The sequence below is a fragment of the Chanodichthys erythropterus genome, chromosome 3 (genome assembly GCF_024489055.1).
Source record: "Chanodichthys erythropterus isolate Z2021 chromosome 3, ASM2448905v1, whole genome shotgun sequence".
Classification (NCBI taxonomy): Eukaryota; Metazoa; Chordata; class Actinopteri; order Cypriniformes; family Xenocyprididae; genus Chanodichthys; species Chanodichthys erythropterus.
The window spans coordinates 5,757,671-5,781,220 of record NC_090223.1 but is presented as its reverse complement, the minus strand read 5'-3'; the positions used below and the strand labels follow the sequence as shown (position 1 = coordinate 5,781,220).

The window sequence follows — 23,550 nt, the reverse complement described above, 5'->3', positions numbered from 1 at the left end:
AGGTTAGTTCCCAGCATGCACTGCATAGTGCTCTTTTAGGAGAGTAAATGTTGAAGTGAAGTGTTATATATTATGTATTTCTGAGAAAAGGGAAAGATGTTCATTTGTGTTGGACATTTAGGAGCGTTTCTGTGGTGTTTGTGGTCATCATCGTTCTGGAGCTGTTGCTTCACTCAAACAACTGTGCCAATGCACATAATTCCTTAATCATTATTTTTCCATGACAAAAATAAATAAAATAAAATAAAATAAAATAAAATAAAATTAAATAAATAAATAAATAAAATAAAATAAAATAAAATAAATAAATAACCATGCAAGTTTTAATCAAAAAACATCAGTATGTAAGAATAGCTGCTCTTCTTGATAAAAATCCAGTTTACACACAAAAACACCCACACAGGTATTCCCCTTTGAAATGAAGAGCTATAATACACAGAATGAGTCAGAGAATAGTGGCATGATTTCAGTGAATTAAAGTGTTTAGTCTAAAATCATTTACTCAGCTCTTGATAAAAAGCATGTTGGCACGCTGAGCCACAAACACTCACACACTGGTATCCCCCTTAAAACTGGAAGAGCTACACCAGAGAAAAGTGACATGATTTCAGTGAATTAAAGTATTTACCAGAATGCTTCTCTCCAGCTGTTTTACTGACATTTATTGAAACACTGATTGATGGATTACATGAGACATGATTGATTTCATTATCATATCTTTTGATGTTTATTCATGTTTATTTGCTGCTGTAAATAGTAGTGAAGAGATGGTCGGTTCATGATGTTTCTTGAAGGTTATGAGAGTCACAGCAGATCGTATGGAGGTCAGCAGCTCATCTCAACAGAGAGGAACAGAGATGGTGAAGGGTCTGGAAATCCACATTAATGTATGTCATGATGTTGAATCATAGCATCAGATGGTGATCATCATCTGGACACCGAACCATTTCAGATTCCTGCAGTGAATGCTGATGGATGAATCGCTCTTCCCTCTGAAAACATCTGAAAACACACTGACACTTATTATCACATACTATTATATTCAAAGTGTTTTCTGTTTATTCAGAGATAATTAAAACTTGAGACCTGTCTCATGATTTAATAATTAATTCTGACAGAGATGATACTGACTGCTACAAAGGTCAAATCATAAATTATATTTTCACCTCTTTGTTTCTTACACCCAAATTGATACAAATATATAAATTCAAGCTGTTCAGTGTGACAGATTAAAAAAATAACCTAATAAAATGAATGAAAATGTGATTGATGATGACCTGAGCTCTTGTGAATTAGTGTCAGATGTAAAGACTGAAGATCCTTTTACGCAGCATGAAACAGATGAAGATGATAACAATAATGATGAAGCAAACAGCCACCACAACTAATCTACACAAGTGATCAAATATCAAACCATCTAATCACTAACAATGTTGAATCAATATTAGAGTTTAAAGGGTTTAAAGCTCTTGATGTTTTACCTGAGAGCTGGAGAGATGGAGTTACTTCATCCAGAACATCTTTAAAACACACAATGATCACAAATATCAGACAATATGACAGAAAACAAAGGCCTGTTCACATTCAAACTGGATCAAGTCTGAATCAGTGTTTTATTAGTGAATCAGACACACGTTTATCAGCTGAAACTCACCTGAGTTTGGAGTCGCTGCAGTTTCATTCTTCACTGAAAAACACATTCACAATCATCGTGATTCACTTACAGAAAATTCACTTCAACACAGAGTTTGATCTGAATCAGGACAGATTCAATTCAACACAGAGTGTGATCTGAATCAGGACAGATTCAATCCAACAGTTTGATCTGAATCAGGACAGATTCACTTTAACACAGAGTGTGATCTGAATCAGGGCAGATTCACTTCAACACAGAGTCTGATTTGAATCAGGACAGATTCACTTCAAAACAGAGTTTGATCTGACTCGGGAAAGATTCAATTCAACAGTTTGATCTGAATCAGGACAGATACACTTCAACACAGAGTGTGATCTGAATCAGGACAGATTCAATTCAACAGTTTGATCTGAATCAGGACAGATTCACTTCAACACAGAGTGTGATCTGAATCAGGGCAGATTCACTTCATTTGATCTGAATCAGGGCAAATTCACTTCAACACAGAGTTTGATCTGAATAAGGACAGATTCACTTCAACACAGAGTTTGATCTGAATCAGGACAGATTCACTTCAACACAGAGTTTGATCTGAATCAGGGCAGATTCACTTCAAAACAGAGTCTGATTTGAATCAGGACAGATTCACTTCAAAACAGAGTTTGATCTGAATAAGGACAGATTCACTTCAAAACAGACTTTGATCTGAATCAGGGCAGATTCACTTCAAAACAGAGTCTGATTTGAATCAGGACAGATTCACTTCAACACAGAGTTTGATCTGAATCAGGACAGATTCACTTCATCAGTGTTTGATCTGAATCAGGGCAGATTCACTTCAACACAGAGTCTGATTTGAATCAGGACAGATTCACTTCAAAACAGAGTTTGATAAGGACAGATTCACTTCAAAACAGACTTTGATCTGAATCAGGGCAGATTCACTTCAACACAGAGTTTGATCTGAATCAGGACAGATTCACTTCAGTTTGATCTGAATCAGGACAGATTCACTTCAACACAGTTTGATCTGAATCAGGGCAGATTCACTTCAACACAGAGTTTGATCTGAATAGAACAGATTCACTTCAACACAGAGTTTGATCTGAATCAGGACAGATTCACTTCAACACAGAGTTTGATCTGAATCAGGACAGATTCACTTCAACACAAAGTTTGGTCTGAATCAGGGCAGATTCACTTCATCAGTGTTTGATCTGAATCAGGGCAGATTCAGGCTCAGATACTGTGTTTATTTTTGTCCAGCTGCTTCAGAAAACAAACACACAGTGTTCAGTGAATCTGATCTCACTAAACCAACCCAAACCAGTCCAAACTCACACGCCATCAACTGTTTAAACACACAGTTCAACCTTAACTTCACTAAAATGTGTTCAATAAAAAGCATGTTTATGCGAATAACTGGAGTCTAAACAGACTGTATGAATGCAGGTTTATATCAATGGGTAAAAACTAGCTGAAATGCATCAATGAATCTGAATGAAATGATCAGGTCAGATGCAGCCAGAACCATTTTAAGTGCTTTAATGTCAACCGGCTCGTCATTCATTTATTCCAGTAGATCTCGTAGGAGTTGCGTTCAGTGTAGCCATTTTCCGCAGCTCCGCTTGAAGACCAAACTTTCTCCTTCACCACTTTGATCACCAGTCCTCTAGCCAGCATGATTCCCGCCGTTGCTCGTCCGATCTCGGTCAGAATGCACGCGGTTGTTCCGATGTCGTCCGATGCGCTCCCACCGACCCTCCCAACACTCCTCCCTTTGCAGCTCCCAGAGCCACTGCCGTCTTTCCGGACGCGGCCGCTACTATTGCGCCGAACGCTTTGCTGACACCTGCACCTCCTGCGGCAGAAACTCCGACTAATCCCGCCGATCTGCCCATCACAGAGACTCCCGCCTGCTGACCGCCATCCCGCTTCCCGTCCGGCTCTGCCACACTGCAACACAGTAAACGTGCTTCAGAACGACACTCTTATTGATCTATCTTTATCTATCTACATTTATCTATCTATAACATAAAAGTATCGTGATTTAAGAAGGTTTATAAGATACTGAGGAAGAGAATCACTCTTAGCAGTGCGCCGCTGCTGCTCGTCCCATATGGCTCGTTCGGCCTGCAGGAACACGTTGTTGGTGTAACGCTCCGCCCGTGTTCTCCACCATCTTCTGCACCGTCTCCAGCAGGTGGCGCACCTGCGTCCGGTTCTCCGGCGCTCTGTTGTTGATGACGCAGTACCGTCCGCCGCAGCGGCGCAGCAGGACCGTCAGTCGCTCCGGAGCGGATCCATCGCCCAGGAAACTCTCCATCCCGTCCTCCTCCAGCTCGTCTCCTCGCGTGAACAGCACCACCGTGTGGCGAAGCGCCTCCTCGCCGAACACGCGCAGCATCTCCGTCACGACCCGGTCTTCGTCCTGCGTGTAGCGGCCCAGAGGGATCACCAGCAGGAATGCGTGCGGACCGGGAGCCGTCAGCGCCACACACTTGGCGATCTCGGCGTGAACGTGACTCGCGTCGAATCGAGTGTCGCCGAAACCCGGCATGTCCACGACAAGAACCCTCTTCATCCCGCTGGACTCCTCATCCTCACACAGATCCGCGCTGCCGCACTCACACGTGTGGGTCACTGAACTCGCCCGCAGTGCCGACAGGAAGTGATGTCACCCTAAGATGGTGTTTCCTGTGGTGCTCTTGCCTGACCCTGTCCGGCCAATCAGGACGAGTCTCAGCTCCGCTCTATTGCTCTCCTCCTCGTCAGATCCCGGCCGATCTAGAATCAGAACCACAATTTAACCACTTTCATAATCTTTATTTCAACATGTTAACATGCCATAGAATGTAATATAACTCTCTAAAATATTACAAACAATACATTCAGAACTCAAATATTGTTGCACTTTTGTGGACTACTGAAATACAATGAAAAAAAAAGTAATATAGAAGTGTCTCAACATGGGGGTTAAAATTAAAAAATGTTTTTTCTTTATTATTAAATATATGACTTTTTTTACGTAAATATATTGTGTATATAGTATAATTTAAATTCATTGTGTTTTCTGCCGTATAATACTGTCAGCAATGCAGATACAGTAAAATGGCGATGAGTCCCGAGACACCTGATAAGAGACTACACGATTGTGCGGTCGCGGTAATAATGCAAAATTTCGGAACTATAATTACCATATTTATTATGAAACCATCATGTTTAAAAAAAACACGGTAATAATCAATAAAATATCACTTGTTGATACTGTAAATCTATATTATGGGAGCGTTTCTGTATTTTTATTTTAACATATTTTAACGACAGTAGGCTACCCAGCAAGCAATAGCCGTCATTTCAACGTCTCGGTTAACTATAGATCCAATATAGTCAGGCTATGTGTAACCCACTTTTAGCCAAAATAATCTTTCCTTTGGTTACATGTCGTTTTTGCCAAAATAACTTGCGAGTTGTATGATATTGCATCATGAAAGTGAAGTCAACAGTGATTACAAGGTGTTTGGTTTCACATCTTTGACATGTTATATTGTGTAGGCTGTGCGTAGCCACGATTTAGCTCGTAGTCAGACCAGCTATTTGTAGCCCGCCTATAGTCAATCCTGATTTATTGTATTTTTTGGACAGGAAGTGCATGAGATGGTTGATATCTCATCATGTTCGCAATGTCAATGATTTCTACAAGATTTAAGTGACATTTCATGACATGGTCTATATGTAGTCACGATTTAGCTCTGAATTGGCTACTTTTATGTAGACTTGATCTCAGGAAACACTATGTAGATTATATTAATATATAGGTATCTAGTTAATATAGTATTGTTTAACCCACAAGTTAAACAAAAAAAAAACCCTATCAAATTATAGCACCATGGTTGGAAAAAGTTTAAAGGAGCTCCATGTGTAGTCTGCTTTTAGTCCACCCGGCGAAATCGAGGCAATTTATAGTCTAGTTTTTACGGCTTGGCTATAGCCCTGATTCAGACCAGTAATGAGGGTAACCAAAGTGTTAAGTCATTTTCGACCACAAAGCTTGTTGGATTCTTGATATACTTGCATTTATACATATGCAAGTATAATATATATTTATATGCAAGTAGCCTGTATATTTGAAATAGCATATTTTTGCTGTCACACAATCCTACATTCTACGATATCATATATATATATATATATATATATATATATATATATATATATATATATAGCTATATATATCAGGGTATAGCCAAGCCATATATTAATTATAATTATATACCACACACATAGGATATGACTGTATTTAATCTTAAGTTAAATAAAAATTTACAATTCTCAACCGCTAGATGGCAACTGTGGCTCTACTGAGACATGACCACTGGCAACGCGAGACTTGAACGTTAGCTCTCGATCACTGATGCCAGATCTCGCGATAAACATTTCCGCATTTTACAACTGTTGGAGATGGAGAGCAAGCAACAGCAAATGTTAAAGCAAATTCTTTCCTGCTTTTGGTCTTGTAAGTATCTGTGTTTTTCATTTTGACGTGTTTATTATTTATGTACATTATGTGTAGGAACCGTGACATTTTAGCGGGTAACAGTGCAGACTCAGAGTAAAACGTGGTTAGATTAACATACATGCACATGTACTGTAGTGTTTCCTTGTGCCCTAAAACTCTGTAATTATCTCAATACAAGGGGGTAAACATGAAACATGTGCACCCTACTATTATTTGTTATGGAAGCCTTGTATATCTTTTAATCTTTTGATCATTATGAAATAAAAATATGAGTTTTTGATTTGGCAAGGAAAGTTTATTTTGTATAGCAAATTTCAACAACAAGGTAATTCAAAGTCATTTACATAAACATGGAATTTATGGAACTGTAAATTGCGTCCGATCATAGATTTACGTGTGTTAAATCGATCTGTAAGGAAATTGAAGTTCAAAATGCTTACACTCAGACAGATCATCCCTCAGATCAGGTCCGAGGACTGGTTTGTAGCGATAGATCTGAAAGACGCATACTTTCATGTATCCATCCATCCTTCACACAGGAAGTTCCTCAGGTTTGCTTTCGGGGGCGAAGCTTACCAATACAGGGTTCTTCCGTTCGGCCTATCCCTCTCACCCCGCACGTTCACAAAGTGCGTGGATGCAGCGCTGGCTCCGCTGAGACTCCAGGGCATCCGCGTGCTGAACTATATCGACGATTGGTTGATACTAGCTCAAACAGAACGATTGGCAGTTCAACATCGAGATGTTGTTCTGTCGCACATGAAGTGGCTTGGGCTGAGGCTCAACGCCAAAAAGAGTGTGCTGGTCCCGAGTCAGGTTGCAAACTACTTAGGTGTAATCTGGGATTCCACCACGATGCAGGCGCAGTTGTCCCCTGCTCGTGTGAGTTCCATTCTCGGGCCGTGAAAGGGGTGAAGTTAGGCCAGTCACTCACTGTAAAACAGTTTCAGAGACTGTTGGGTCTGATGGCAGCTGCGTCCAACGTTATTACTTTTGGCCTCCTGCACATGAGACCCTTACAGTGGTGGCTCAGGACCAAGGGGTTTTCCCCGAGGGGAAATCCTTTTCGCATGATCAAAGTCACGCGGCGATGCCTTCGTGTTCTGGTCATGTGGAAGAAGCCTTGGTTCCTGTCCCAGGGACCCGTGCTGGGGACTTCTGGTCGTCGTGTAATGCTTACGACAGATGCTTCCCTCACGGGCTGGGGAGCGGTCATGAGTGGCCGCTCAGCTCTGGGTCTGTGGGAGGACCATCAGCGCTCCTGGCACATAAATCGGCTGGAGATGATGCCGGTGTTCCTTGCACTAAAACACTTCCTCCCCGCCCCGAGAGACCATCATGTGCTGGTCCGTACGGACAACACTGCGGTGGTCTCGTACATCAACCATCAGGGGGGTTTGCGGTCTCGCCTATTATCCAAGCTGGCCAGTCGCATCCTCCTCTGGTCCCAGGGAAAGCTCCTCTCGCTGAGAGCAGCTTACATCCCCGGGCGGTTGAATGTGGGAGCGGACGCCCTGTCGAGGCAGGGCGCGAGACCGGGGGAATGGAAACTCCACACCGAGGTGGTGGAGTTGATATGGAAAACTTTCGGTCGAGCTCAAGTCGATCTATTTGCCACAGAGGAGTCAGCTCAGTGCCCTCTGTGGTACTCACTTCAGCACCCAGCACCTCTAGGGCTGGATGCCATGCTACAGACGTGGCCGAGGCTGCGTCTGTATGCGTTCCCCCCAGTCTCAGTGCTCCCGGGAGTTCTGGAGAAGGTTCGCCAGGAGAAGGTCGACCTAATATTGGTGGCCCCTTACTGGCCGACCAGAATATGGTTTTCGGACATAATGTCTCTACTTCACGGCTCTCCCTTAGAGCTTCCTCTCAGGCAGGATCTCCTGTCTCAAGCGGGCGGCACGATTCTCCATCCCCGCCCAGAAATGTGGAAACTGTGGGCCTGGCCCCTGAGGGGGCAAGGCTCATAGGAACTGGTCTCTCAACCGAGGTTGTGGAGACCATCCTTCACTCCAGAGCTCCCTCCACGAGGAAGTTGTACTTATATAAATGGAAATTGTTCTCTGTGTGGTGTGAACAGCATAATTTGGACCCGGTCCATTCTTCTGTCTTTGATGTGCTTCAGTTCCTTCAGGAAAAGTTCTCGGAAGGCTTAACCCCTTCCACGCTGAAAGTATATGTGGCCGCTATTTCGGCTCATCATATCCCTGTAGGGGGCTCCTCGCTGGGTCGAGACCCCCTAGTAGTACGCTTCCTCCGTGGTGCACTCAGGTTGAGACCTGTGGTGCGCACAAAGACCCCGACCTGGGACCTCACTATTGTGCTCCAAGGGCTGGCTGAGGCTCCCTTCGAGCCAATAGAGGAGGTGTCAGACAAGTTCTTGACACTTAAAACTATCTTTCTCTTGGCCGTCTCTTCTTTGAAGAGAATTGGTGATTTACAAGCGCTGTCAGTCGCTCCATCTTGTCTTGAGTTTGCGCCTGGTATGGTGAAAGCCTTTCTGCATACCAGGCCGGGCTATGTTCCAAAGGTTCCGACGAGGGTCCCAGGCCCCATTGTACTTGAGGCTTTCTGCCCGCCTCCTTTCGCAAATTTGGATCAGGAAAGGAAGAATCTGCTTTGCCCTGTAAGAGCATTAGATGCGTATGTTCACAGAGCTGCCCTGTGGAGAAAAACAGAACAATTGTTTGTATGTTATGGGTCCCCTAAGAAGGGGGGCCCAGCATCTAAACAGCGGATGAGCAAGTGGGTGGTCGAGGCCATCTCACTTGCGTATGAGACGGTGGGGCGCCCGTGTCCTCTGATGGTGCGGGCTCACTCCACGAGAGGTATGGCCGCGTCCAGAGCTCTCCTATCTGGTGTCTCTATGGACGACATTTGTGGTGTTTGTGTTCAGGTGTGCTTTATAGCTTCCTGATCCGTGACGTCACCCGCCTCTGACGTCACGTCTTTTCATTGGTTGGATACAGAGGTGCTTCACGAACACTAAATACAGAGGGTTCCCATCACGTCATCCGACGTAGCGTCTCGTTCCCTTACTCAGGGAACAAGGGTTACACTCGTAACCCCAGACGTTTTTCCACCTGTAGATCTGGCGCCTCCTGCTGGACACAGTTTTATCTGTCTCTAATGTAAAAACATGATCTGAACATAATATGATCACTCCTAATAATGTTCTCAGAAAAGTAAAGTATTAAGCAATAATGGGTCTTAACAATAGATAATTGTATTTAAAATCTGAAATGAAAGTAACAGTTATTGAGAGTGTTTGATCTGCAACATGCTGGGGCAGAAAATGAATGCAAGTCAGTTTCAATTCAGTTCAGATACTTTTATTAGAGTGATTGTGTTCACAAACAATTGTGTCAAATCATTACAAGAAATTATGACATGAAACAATATAAAAACAAATATAAAGTATTAAAATAAGATGTCAATCAATTAATTAACCAAATAAGACAAAACAATATAATGTAATATAATGTAAACTATAAAATAAGACATGAACAAAATCAGTATTTGGTTTTCTTTGTCACTTATATATATTTGTGAAGGAGAAAGTGTCTTATAAAACAAATACAGAAAGAATCACTGCAAACATTTAAAAGAAAATTAGATATGTAGAAACGAGCGAATATCTATTATATGTCATTAAATGCTGTTCACTCAGATACACATTTGGAAACTCAATATTATTGTGTTTTTAAACATTTAAGAGTAATAAACTGTAAGTTATGTAGGAATTAAAAAAGGTGAATTAAATCAAATATGTTATATTTTAGCTTTTTCAAAGTCTCGTGTAATTTACACAACTGTACAGGTTTAATCTAGACAATGTTATAATGTCTTCATATGAAATGTTTTTTTTACACAATATTGGAGTTTCTGAGTTCTGTGGTTTTTGGTCCAAGTCGTGCATTTATAAAAAGTAATAATAAAAATAAAAAGTTTCAACAACAGTTGCAAGTGTATGGTCAAACAAGCGTTCCCTCTTTTCCTCTACAGATGGCCAGTCCATCCAAACACATCAGATCAAACACAACTCGCTGTGTTATAATACAGCACGATCACTGTGATATGAGCCGCTTACTGTGACTTCTATCTTTGTTTCTTTTCCTTTTTCAGCAGGATTTTTCCTCCGATGCACTTTCCATGTTCCGTCCTCCATTTCCTCTCTGATTTCCTTTTCTTCGAAGATCAGCCCAGAGTTTTCCTGGATTTCTTTAATTGGCTTGATGAATTTGTGCAAAGTTGAACGTAAGTCCATGATTTTATTGGGTTTATCTCTTGATTTGATCTTTATATATAATAATTTCGAATTGGGAATCCTATAGCATTCTGGTTCTAGTACTTTACTGTCATTATTCTCCACAATTATCACCTTAAACAAGTGAGTTGGCACTGCTTTCCCTCCCAAAAACTTGTATTCCACACGCTTTTCACTTTTATTTTGATCATTATTATCTAACAGGTAAAGTGGTCCAGTGTACACATGGACATTACGGACTTCTTCTTGTTGAGCAATTTTCCGGCAAAGTTCCTCCAAATCACTCCAGTATTCATTGTTAAAGTCACTCTGCTGTGGTACAGCATTGGTTATATAAAAAGTGTCATTACAGGCTTCCTGACACCACTTGTGATTGGCAGCCGCAGCAAGATGACCTCGGTTGTATCCTGTATTCTCATATGGATCATTATCAGTGTCCATAGATGGTCGGAAGAGGGGATGAACTAGAGTATTATCTTTAAAGTAGATGTTTTTCCTAGAAACTTTTTTATCAGATTTTGGACTCTTGTTCAATATCTCATACACCCATGCAGCATTCCTGGTTCGATTGTCATATAACGTAATGTAAAAATTGTTTTGGAGTATTTGAGTAGGTGAAGGGACTTTGTCTATTAATTTATATGGGTTTTCATTAGCGCTTTTCACAGAGGCATTTTCATCTGTTTTTGTGGCATTTTTATCTGTTTCTGGGGCCTTGTATTTTTGGTTGTCAATCATCTCTGTTTGGTTGTCAATCATCTCTGTGAATGGGATTCGTATGTAGACCGATTTATTAGCACTGGGATCTCCTCCAGACTGCTGATTATCCTCCTTCGGGTCAGACTCTGCTTCTTCTCTTTGACTCTCATCATAACCCTGACTTCTTTTCATCACCTGCAGCAATATAGCAAGAGACCAGCATTTTCTTCTGTCTGAGAATGTGTACATGTGTTTTGTTGTTTTTCTCCAAGCTTTGTTGATGAAGTCAACTGGCCAGCGATCAGGCAGTGTCTTACTATAATACTTTTGGTATTTCCTTTTAATATCTTTTTCATATTTTTCAAAGTGAGAAAACTTTTTAAGGTATGATGACAAATCCTCAACTATGTCACTGAGTGTAGGATCTTTTCCTCCCTCTTTCTTGGAAGCGCGATTGGAGGATTCATTTTGGTTTTCAGGCATCTTAAGTCAGATGTAGAGCTAAAATACAAAGTCTTCAAGCACTTCGACCAATGATCTTCTCTTCAGGCAGGGATAAAATTATATGTGCTTCTGGAAAAGAAAAACATATCATTGTTTCTAAATTCAAGACTTAATTTAATTCAGAAGTAATTAAAATATTTACTCAAATCAACAGACTGTAATCTGTCAGATAAACAGAAACTTCTGCTGCTCTGACTTTACTTCAGTTCTTCTGTTCTACACACAACAAACACAAACTTATTATGTACTTTAAGACTTTTTATTGATATCAAAACAGTTACTGAATGTGCCACCACAAATACTAATGCGTTTAGTCAAGTCACCTTTATTCTTATCGTGTTTATTTCTTATAGTATCAACAGAACTGTCTTAACCCGGTCTATCCTTTAGTAGAAACAGAGAAAGTCTTGCAAACTCCAGAACAGGGTCCAGTAACCGATCCAATGAAATCTGATAATGATATCATGTGTTCTCCAGTAAATTATGCGCAGTGTTTCAGCTGTGACAATGAAACTTAAAGGGTTAGTTCACCCAAAAATGAAAATAATGTCATTAATTCCTCACCCTCATGCCGTTTCACACCCGTAAGACCTTCGTTCATCTTCAGAACACAAATTAAGATATTTTTGTTGAAATCCGATGGCTCAGTGAGGCCTCCATAGCCAGCAATGACATTTTCTCTCTCAAGATCCATTAATGTACTAAAAACATATTTAAATCAGTTCATGTGAGTACAGTGGTTCAATATTAATATTATAAAGCCACGAGAATATTTTTGGTGCGCCAAAATAACAAAATAACGACTTATTTAGTGATGGCCGATTCATAACGCTCTGAAGCTTCCTGAAGCAGTGTTTTGAAATCGGCCATCACTATATAAGTCGCTATTTTGTTTTTTTTGGTGCACCAAAAATATTCTCGTGGCTTTATAATATTAATATTGAACCACTGTACTCACATGAACTGATTTAAATATGTTTTTAGTACATTAATGGATCTTGAGAGAGGAAATGTCATTGCTGGCTATGCAGGCCTCACTGAGCCATCGGATTTCATCAAAAATATCTTAATTTGTGTTCTGAAGATGAACGAAGGTCTTACGGGTGTGGAACGACATGAGGGAGCGTAATTATTGACAGGATTTTCATTTTTGGGCGAACTAACCCTTTAAATTTATTGCCAAGTTTAGGGTGTCAGATTTATTCCTTCGTCTCTGTGGTGTTCGGATGGACCGAAGAGGGGTCAGATAAATTGGTAGTGGGAATATGTGGTCCTGTTAAACAATTCAGTCATGTTGTTTCCAATTCCTACCTTATTGTGATGTGTCTCCACAGACTGACAATGTTGGGCTTCAGGTATAATGTCATACGGTGGCCTCCTGAAGTGAAAATATACATGTGAGACAGTCTGATACACACTCCTCCCTTCCTGAGTCTAATAAAGCAGGTGAGGCAGCTCTCACCAAAATATACGAAATTAAAAAAATATATATTTATTTGCCATTTATAGTTTTTACTCTTAATACTCAAGTATAATTCCTGTTTGAAGAATCAGTGAAATAAAAATCAAAGAATTTACGGTAACACTTTACAATAAGGTTGTATTAGTTAACATTAGTTAATGCATTAGTTAACATTAACTAACCATGAACAACACCTCTGTTCAGCATTAGTTAATGTTTGTTAACGTTAACTCACGCATGTATTAATGCATCTATTCATGTTAACAGCGCAAGTAGTTAACATTAGTTAATGCATTAGTTAATCATTGTTAACATTAAATCACGCATATATTAATGAATCTATTCATATTAACAGCGCAAGTAGTTAACATTAGTTAATGCATTAGATAACATGAACTAATCATGAACAATGCCTCTTATTTAGACTTAATGTTTTAAGGTTAACTTACTGTACTTACATTAGTTTATGTAGCAGTTGACACATTTCTAACTCTCCACTCACTTACACTAAAATAAGGTAAAAAATACCATTGTGTACCTTATCAGCATTATTTATTAACAAGGCATTGATTTGGGCTGTAAATATAATTCTGAAGTGCAAACCATCTGAACATTAACAGATATGTTGTTCATGTTTATATGCATTTTACTATCATTACTTACATTCAACAAAGCATTTATTATTGGAATATGTGAACCTTATTGTAAAGTGTACACTATTTCAACAGCCTACCCTTAACAAAGCATTCATTAATGAAATTAAACGATATTTTGAGCCAATAATACACACCTACCCATAAACCTACCCATAACCATTTCTTAAATCTCCGTACAGTTATAAATAAAAGAATAAGAGACAAGCGTAATCACAATAATTAATTTTTTTGCGAAAATGTCAAAAGTTGTACCGAAAGTACGTTAGTTCAAATGATGATGAGTTGCAGTCACGGTCCTCTCTGGCGGTAATAGTTTTAATAGGGTACAGAGCAGAATTTAAGATATTAATCCATGAAAATATGATGAATCCGGCTTCTCTCCGTGAAGGCGCGCACTCAAATGTCAATCCACTGAAACACGGCATGTCGCAATCTGTGACGAAGCAGGTGAGAACCAATGAGCGTTTGATATCAGTGCTGTAAACCATGCCGTAACGGATCTCGTGGGCGCGCGCGACTTTTTAAAATTTGAATCATAGCGAGCGCGGGCTTTGACTATGACGGTCGCTGCTGAGAATGAAGATGAAGAACGACGGAAAAAACGCAGAATTTGGATATGTTCCTTACAAACATATGGATTATAAAGATTTGGAGTACAGCGGCGAACAAATAAAGTTGATGTGATTTGTGAATTTATGTTGTGCTTTGGTGTGTCCAGAGCCGGCCCGTTATATAGGCAGTATAGGCAAATGCTAAGGGCGCAATCTCGCTAGGGGGCGCCAAAGAGTCCGGATGCGTGGGCAGGGGCGGATCTACCGGGGTGGCACGGGGTGGCATCTGCCACCCTAAGAAAAAGCTTTGCCCCCCCAAAATTATCACAGAATAAAATATATAAGCAGTGTTTCAAGTATTGCTTTTCAGGAGCGGCGCTTCAATATGATGAGATGACTAAAAAAATTGCGTAACGCAAAGTGTTGGCAAGAAAACACGTCTTTCAATAAACTGTGCATGATGGTTGCACGCAGCGCACCCAGTGTGCTTCATTATCGAATGACTCTTATGAACCGGTTCTTTGAGAGTCAAAAACACAGCGCAGCCAAGTTCACTTACGATTTTTCCCATATTTGTACGTGAATCGGAAAATTACTGCTTCCCGGCTAACTCAGAAGTCCTGTGAGAAATGTAGTCCCATCCGAATATGTCTTAGATTTTTGTAATTTTTTGGCGAGCTGATTCAGTGACCGCCCGCTCCACTTTCATCATGGATAAAGGTATTTTTGCCATCCGACGAAACCATAACATGAAATCAATACGGAGATCCCGATCACAGAAACTAAGCAGAGTTGGGGTAAGAATCTAAAAGTATTTTAGCTTTTCTCGATTGCTAACACATTAGAAGTGATTCATTTGGCCCAGTTTCTCAATCTCAAACCATTCCTTCAGTTATCAAAACAAAGACACATTTCTCAAAACCTTTAACAATGACAACATTAGGTAGCAAAACTGATGACACACACCAGTAAAAATCTGAGAGAGATTTTTAAACTTACACAGTACCAGTAGGCTACTTTAGATGAGGGAAATTTCACGTTGTACACCCTCAATGTTGTGATTGTCAACTTTCTTTGTAGCCATTTGTTATGTGTATCTACTGTATTTTGCAGAACTGAGAAATGATTGCCTAGGGATATAGTCTTGTGTCAGAAGACCAATACACTGCTATAGTACCTTATATACTGTAATGAAATTTAGCCAAATGTGCAGAGGATGCTGAATTTACTTTTACTGCAATTGACAGTATATTGTATTTTGGTGCATACCAAGTTCATACTTATTTTTCTCATGCTTTTCATCTACTGCAAGATCAATTTATAATAGTAAAATGAAAAAGAGGTATTTTTGTTACCATGTTATATGAATTGATCTCACTAGTGTTCACTGGGCAGTGCAGTAGTCTGTGTATTTGTTATGTTTTGTGTGTCATCTGATGCCAAAGTTTGATTTTGTCAGACAAGAATAAGTTTTTGACTAGAACATTTTATTTTGACCTGGACGTTTGAGGTTTGTGGAAGTTGGTGTATAGTTTTGATATTGTATTTAGTTGTGAGAAAATGTTGAATTGTTTCATGAATTGTGCATTAGCAATCAAGAAAAACAATAGAGACTGAAAAGTTTGAAGGACAAATAATTTATGTTGGCTTGTCATAAACCCAACTTCAAGTCTTGTTTAAAAAATGTAAGAACTTTGGTCAGTTAGTCCAGAATATAGATGTTCTGGGTGATTGCTAAAGTGTTGCTAGGTGGTTGCTAGGAGATTCTGGGTGGTTGCTAGGCTCTTGCTATGTAGTTGCTGGGGTGTTGCTAGAGTATGTAGTTGATAGTGTGTTCTGGGTGACATTCCCACCTCTGTTAATAACAGAAACTCAAAAATTGTTTTGTTGCTCTTTAACTTGCTCTAAAACATGTGATTTATACCATTGAAGTAGCCTGTGTAATATTAATAAAACTGCTTTAGTGATACAAGGTCAGACTCATTTAGAAGTTTTTCATATAGTGTCTTGACTTGGTGCCATGATGGATATTGAAATTTTGTTATTTATTAATTTTAAACAGTATATAGATACTTTCTGGTAATGCAATGTTTGTGAACACAATTGTGTATGTAAGGCTATAAATCTCCAAAAACTATGCATGAGCGCTTGCTTTGGTATTGCCACCCCTCATAGACCTCATGCCACCCCTTTGCCACCCTATAAATAATTTTCTAGATTCGCCCCTTTAGATAAATCGCAATATAAGGGGGCGCCAAAAAAAATCTTGCCTAGGGCGCCAAAGTGGCTAGGGCCGGCACTGGGTGTGTCCTATGCATTGTCAGTCACTGCATAGGAGAAAACGCCTCACAGCAAACAAACTAAATATTACAAAATGGGTAAACAATTACAGACATTTTATTTTTCATTTAAATGCTTTGTTAATGGTAAGTCATGTTAATAAAGGATCTACAAATGTTAGTATCTCATCAGTTAATGTTGAAATAGTGTACACTTTACAATAAGGTTCACAAATTCCATTAATAAATGCTTTGTTAATGGTAAGTCATGTTAATAAAGGGTCAACAAATGTTAGTAACTCATCAGTTAATGTTGAAATAGTGTACACTTTACAATAAGGTTCACAAATTCCATTAATAAATGCTTTGTTGAATGTAAGTAATGATAGTAAAATGCATATAAACATGAACAACATATCTGTTAATGTTCAGATGGTTTGCACTTCAGAATTATATTTACAGCCCAAATCAATGCCTTGTTAATAAATATTGCTGATAAGGTACACAATGGTATTTTTTACCTTATTTTAGTGTAAGTGAGTGGAGAGTTAGAAATGTGTCAACTGCTACATAAACTAATGTAAGTACAGTAAGTTAACCTTAAAACATTAAGTCTAAATAAGAGGCATTGTTCATGATTAGTTCATGTTATCTAATGCATTAACTAATGTTAACTACTTGTGCTGTTAATATGAATAGACACAATGGCATTTTTACCTTTAGCGTAGATGAGTTAAAAATGATCACTCTTAGTGTGTCAACCGCTACATAAACTAATGTAAATATGCACAGTAAGTTAACCTTAAAACATTAAGGCTATTTACAGGCATTGCCCATTATTTCATATTATCTAATGCATTACCTAATGTTAACTACTTAACACTGTTAACATGAATAGATGCATTAATATATGTGTGTTAACGTTAACAATGATTAACTAATGCTGAACAGAGGTGTTGTTAATGTTAACTAATGCATTAACTAATGTTAACGACTTGCACTGTCAACGTGAATACATGCGTTAATATATGCGTGAGTTAACGTTAACAAAGTTTAACTAATGCTGAACAGAGGTGTTGTTAATGGTTAGTTAATGTTAACTAATGCATTAACTAATGTTAACTACTTGCGCTGTTAACATGAATAAATGCATTAATACATGCGTGAGTTAACGTTAACAAACATTAACTAATGCTGAACAGAGGTGTTGTTCATGGTTAGTTAATGTTAACTAATGCATTAACTAATGTTAACTAATTGTGCAGTTAACATGAATACATGCATTAATATATCCGTGAGTTAACGTTAATAAACATTAACTAATGCTGAACAGAGGTGTTGTTAATGTTAACTAATGCATTAACTAATGTTAACGACTTGCACTGTCAACGTGAATACATGCGTTAATATATGCGTGAGTTAACGTTAACAAAGTTTAACTAATGCTGAACAGAGGTGTTGTTCATGGTTAGTTAATGTTAACTAATGCATTAACTAATGTTAACTACTTGCGCTGTTAACATGAATAGATGCATTAATACATGCGTGAGTTAACGTTAACAAAGTTTAACTAATGCTGAACAGAGGTGTTGTTCATGGTTAGTTAATGTTAACTAATGCATTAACTAATGTTAACTACTTGCGCTGTTAACATGAATAGATGCATTAATACATGCGTGAGTTAACGTTAACAAAGTTTAACTAATGCTGAACAGAGGTGTTGTTCGTGGTTAGTTAATGTTAACTAATGCATTAACTAATGTTAACTACTTGCGCTGTTAACATGAATAGATGCATTAATACATGCGTGAGTTAACGTTAACAAACATTAACTAATGCTGAACAGAGGTGTTGTTCATGGTTAGTTAATGTTAACTAATGCATTAACTAATGTTAACTACTTGCGCTGTTAACATGAATAGATGCATTAATACATGCGTGAGTTAACGTTAACAAAGTTTAACTAATGCTGAACAGAGGTGTTGTTCGTGGTTAGTTAATGTTAACTAATGCATTAACTAATGTTAACTACTTGCGCTGTTAACATGAATAGATGCATTAATACATGCGTGAGTTAACGTTAACAAACATTAACTAATGCTGAACAGAGGTGTTGTTCATGGTTAGTTAATGTTAACTAATGCATTAACTAATGTTAACTACTTGCGCTGTTAACATGAATAGATGCATTAATACATGCGTGAGTTAACGTTAACAAAGTTTAACTAATGCTGAACAGAGGTGTTGTTCATGGTTAGTTAATGTTAACTAATGCATTAACTAATGTTAACTACTTGCGCTGTTAACATGAATAGATGCATTAATACATGCGTGAGTTAACGTTAACAAAGTTTAACTAATGCTGAACAGAGGTGTTGTTCATGGTTAGTTAATGTTAACTAATGCATTAACTAATGTTAACTACTTGCGCTGTTAACATGAATAGATGCATTAATACATGCGTGAGTTAACGTTAACAAACATTAACTAATGCTGAACAGAGGTGTTGTTCATGGTTAGTTAATGTTAACTAATGCATTAACTAATGTTAACTACTTGCGCTGTTAACATGAATAGATGCATTAATACATGCGTGAGTTAACGTTAACAAAGTTTAACTAATGCTGAACAGAGGTGTTGTTCATGGTTAGTTAATGTTAACTAATGCATTAACTAATGTTAACTACTTGCGCTGTTAACATGAATAGATGCATTAATACATGCGTGAGTTAACGTTAACAAACATTAACTAATGCTGAACAGAGGTGTTGTTCATGGTTAGTTAATGTTAACTAATGCATTAACTAATGTTAACTACTTGCGCTGTTAACATGAATAGATGCATTAATACATGCGTGAGTTAACGTTAACAAAGTTTAACTAATGCTGAACAGAGGTGTTGTTCATGGTTAGTTAATGTTAACTAATGCATTAACTAATGTTAACTACTTGCGCTGTTAACATGAATAGATGCATTAATACATGCGTGAGTTAACGTTAACAAACATTAACTAATGCTGAACAGAGGTGTTGTTCATGGTTAGTTAACGTTAACTAATGCATTAACTAATGTTAACTAATACAACCTTATTGTAAAGTGTTACCGAATTTACAATATTTGTGTTTTCTTTTAAACCCATTAGAACATGATTAACTTCAGTGTAAAAGTTTAATACCTCAGAAATGGAACTTAGGATATGTTCTCACTGTTCAAATGGTCACTTTCATACACATCAATCACATGCACATGCTTTTAGATGTTCACTCACAGTTTGATTTATCTTTCATAGTTCACTTTAACTCTCACAGTTCACACAGTTGTAGTTCTTAGAAAGAAAATCAGAATTGAAAAAAAAAAAAAAATCGGAATCAGCCAAGAAAATTGCAATTTTTTTAATTAAAAAATAATAACAGGCAGCATACCAACATTCAACCCCCCTAAAGTTGAAACCAAATCTACGCCCTTGAATGGCACTGATTAAACCCACTGCTTATCACTCATTAAAAGAACCACATTGCTAAGTGTTTTTGAACGTTTTGGTTTTGTTTTGTTTAATAATTAACATTATTACCTTGTGTGAGTCTGACTCACTCCACATAAATAAATAAATTCTCTAAACTGGTAATGTTCCAACAGAACTAACATTTCCAGAATCCCCCATGAATCAAAAATTATTAGATGAGTTTTAGTAAAAGTGAAATAATGAATAAATGTAAATGTAGAAAAGTCAAACCTGAGGAAATCTGTGCCCCGAGTGTTTCTGCTGGATAGTATATCAGAGATGTGTCTTGTTTTCTTGAATTCTTCTGCTGTATTCTTTTCCCACTACATTCTGGGCTTAAATAAGTGTACTCATGTTATCCAAGAAGCATGTCAGCCAATAAGAAATTATCTGCATGTTATTAAAATGCCAGATGTCTTAAATCTCTTTCCTGTAAATCACATGACTTTCAGGAAAAATACTACAGTAGAAGGTCTGTACAGGGATGTGGGAGGCAGGACTTGGAAAACATCACAGTTACAGTGGAAAAGAACATGAATGTCTTATTTGTTCTTGAGATGTCTCCAACACACAATGTATGTATGGAAAATACCACAGGGAGGGGAGCGGAGGGCGGAGGAGTGGGAGGCAGGAATTGTGACTGTGGAAAAGAACATGAATTTGTTCTTGAGATGTGACAATCTACTAATGACACATATGTGATCCGATCTGGCGAAATGAGTCGGAAGTCGCCACGTTCGATTTTTTTTTTTTTAAGCTAATTTCAAAGAACAGACTTTCAAAAATAATCTCCCAAAGTTTCGTAGTCCAGATAATTGAGTAAAGGTATTTAAATGGCTATTAAATTTGACATGGTTTTACTAAATTCGCTGGAAATGAACTTCTCAACTCCTCATCACTTATGAGCATTTCCCGGTATCCCCTGAAACGTCATTATCTCTGCTCTACAAATATGGTGTTACACGTTGTATAGAACCAATCAAAAAGATTTTTAACAATGGGAAGCCCCGTTTCGACTGACAGGTACGCGATCGGTCCAGCCATCCTCCGGTCAGACTAGCGCGCCTTATAAAATAAAACTCCCATTTGCGTGTCTCTCTTTAAAAGCCAATAAAAATTGAATCCATATAGGTAGCACAAAAATTCTTTTTGATTAAGTTCGGTGGACACCTCCTTGCGGATGTAAGGATGTAAGAGGTAAGCGTATCAATTTTTGACGTACTGGTGTCACTGTTGAATTAACTTGAACTTTGTGTACGAATCCTTTCACACATCCGAGGTGGGTAGCAGATACAGGTGACACTGTATACACAGGACTTGTGGAATGTTCTGCTGTCTGAGAAGGTGCAGGTGAGATTTCACATTCATTGTCTATGGGCTTTACTTTTCCACTTACAATGTCCAGGTTCAGCAGTCTAATCAGATCCAACCCTAGCAAGGGAGATCCAGCAGTCACTACATAAAAAGTAGCGGAGACTAAGTTATCATTTGCTGATACACCTACTAATGCTGATAAGCAGCCAACAACTGGTAGGTTCTCTTTTGCATATGTGACAAGTTTGATGTTGGGCTTAGTCAATGTGCATTGTGAGAAGTGTTTCTTATACACAGCTTCTGGAAGTATCGAAACTGACGCGCCCGTATCCACAACCAATTGTAACATATGTTTATTACCTCCTGGTGCTTCAATATTCACTTCACAGGTGATCTTGTCATTGGCTGAAGTAGATTGTTTAATGTTATCCACGCAGAGCACAGTCACATCTGGAACTACAACCTCTCTTACTTCACTCACCGCTGCTTTACATACTTTAGCAAAATGACCCTTTTTTCCACAGTGTCTACATGCTACTTTAACAGCAGGGCAGTTTTTATCATTTGCCAGATGTTTTTCTGATCCACATCTGAAGCATTGTTGACGTTGCTGGCTGGTCGCTGTTTGTTTTCGTCTTTGAGCCGGATGTGACTGCTTAGTTGAGCGTGCGCCCTTTCCCTTTCTGCCGTACTTAGTATCCATACTAATGGCTTGTACCGACTTCATGGCAGTTGCAGTGGAATTACAGAATAATGACGAATTTTTAACTGCAGCTTCCACTTGACATGCGATTGTAATCGCTTTCTCTAGAGTGAGATCGTCCTCTAATAGTAATTTGTCCTTTACTGCAGTCAACGATGCATTTGCGATTAACTGATCACGGAGCATTTCACTCTCCGTTTGGCCAAACGCACATGGGCTGCTAACGCTCTTAAAGCAGCAACGTATTGCGTAATAGTCTCATCCGCTCTTTGCACACGTTGTCTGAACGTGTGTCGGCACGCCACCACATTAACTTTAGGCACAAAGTGTTTCTGAAGTGCAGACATCGCTTCATCATAAGTAGTACCTTGGTCTGGCAGAGTATAAAACAAGCGCTGGCCCTCCGTCCCCAAGCAATGCAGCAAGACCGCTCGTCTGCGTGCCTCCGGCCATGCGTCTCCGGTCGCCTGGATAACTATCATGTAATTATGAAAAATTTTCTGCCACGTTTCAAACGGAATCGGTGGCTCCCCACTGACAGAAAGAAACGGGGGCGGGCTCGGCACCGAAACGCTCATCCTCGTCGCCAATTTGTGGTATTTTCACCCTTTCAACAGATCATACTCCATTTGGTGTACTGCTAAACTTCAACTCTTTTTTATTCTTCTTATTCACATTACTCAACACAATTTCTCACTAGAGCCCCCTAGTGGTGCAGTTCCAAATTACATGTATTATAGTAAGCAATTACTACAAATTGAATGTCAAGTATTATATACTTCTCAACACAACAGTGTACTTTTTTTTTCAGGATTCCTTGATGAATAGAAAGTTCAAAAGAACAGCATTTATCTGAAATACAAAGCTTCTGTAGCATTATACACTACCGTTCAAAAGTTTGGGGTCAGTAAGAATTTTTATTTTTATTTTTTTGAAAAGAAATTAAAGAAATGAATACTTTTATTCAGCGAGGATGCATTAAATCAATCAAAAGTGGCAGTAAAGACATTTATAATGTTACAAAAGATTAGATTTCAGATAAACACTGTTCTTCTGAACTTTCTATTCATCAAATAATCCTGAAAAAAAATATTGTACACAAATATTTTGTACAATTGTACACATTAAATGTTTCTTGAGCAGCAGATCATCATATTAGAATGATTTCTGAAGGATCATGTGACACTGAAGACTGGAGTAATGATGCTGAAAATTCAGCTTTGATCACAGGAATAAATTACTTTGTCAAATATATTTAAATAGTACACAGTTATTTTAAATTGTAATAATATTTCACAATATTACTGTTTTTTACTGTATTTTAAATTAAATAAATGTAGCCTTGGTGAGCAGACGAAACTTCTTTTAAAAACATTAAAAATCTTAGTGGTTCCAAACTTTTGGACTGTACTGTACACCTAGCTAACTCTGCACATTACCCTGCTGCAAAGGTTCAT

At 38.5% G+C, this 23,550-nt stretch overlaps 1 protein-coding gene across 10 annotated transcripts; it reads right to left on the bottom strand.

The window, feature by feature from the left end:
* Positions 1-2,659: 2,659 nt before the first annotated feature.
* On the bottom strand, positions 2,660-23,137 carry LOC137015430 (GTPase IMAP family member 9-like). 10 transcript variants are annotated; one of them, XR_010893975.1, is made up of 5 exons: positions 22,461-23,124; positions 20,308-20,411; positions 12,937-13,003; positions 3,724-4,423; positions 2,660-3,592 (listed from the first exon to the last, which is right to left on the bottom strand). XR_010893975.1 is itself a non-coding variant. In XM_067380420.1 (5 exons), exon 5 carries the CDS (start codon positions 11,602-11,604, stop codon positions 10,207-10,209), a length of 1,398 nt encoding a protein of 465 aa, XP_067236521.1. In that variant the 5' UTR covers positions 11,605-11,694; positions 12,937-13,003; positions 19,843-19,899; positions 20,308-20,411; positions 22,461-23,098; the 3' UTR covers positions 9,102-10,206. The 10 variants fall into 10 exon arrangements, 7 of the variants coding, with proteins under 7 accessions (XP_067236530.1, XP_067236521.1, XP_067236504.1 ...); XR_010893976.1 differs by adding an exon at positions 19,843-19,899 and having other exon boundaries at positions 20,308-23,099; XM_067380420.1 differs by lacking the exons at positions 2,660-3,592; positions 3,724-4,423 and adding exons at positions 9,102-11,694; positions 19,843-19,899 and having other exon boundaries at positions 22,461-23,098.
* Positions 23,138-23,550: the final 413 nt, after the last annotated feature.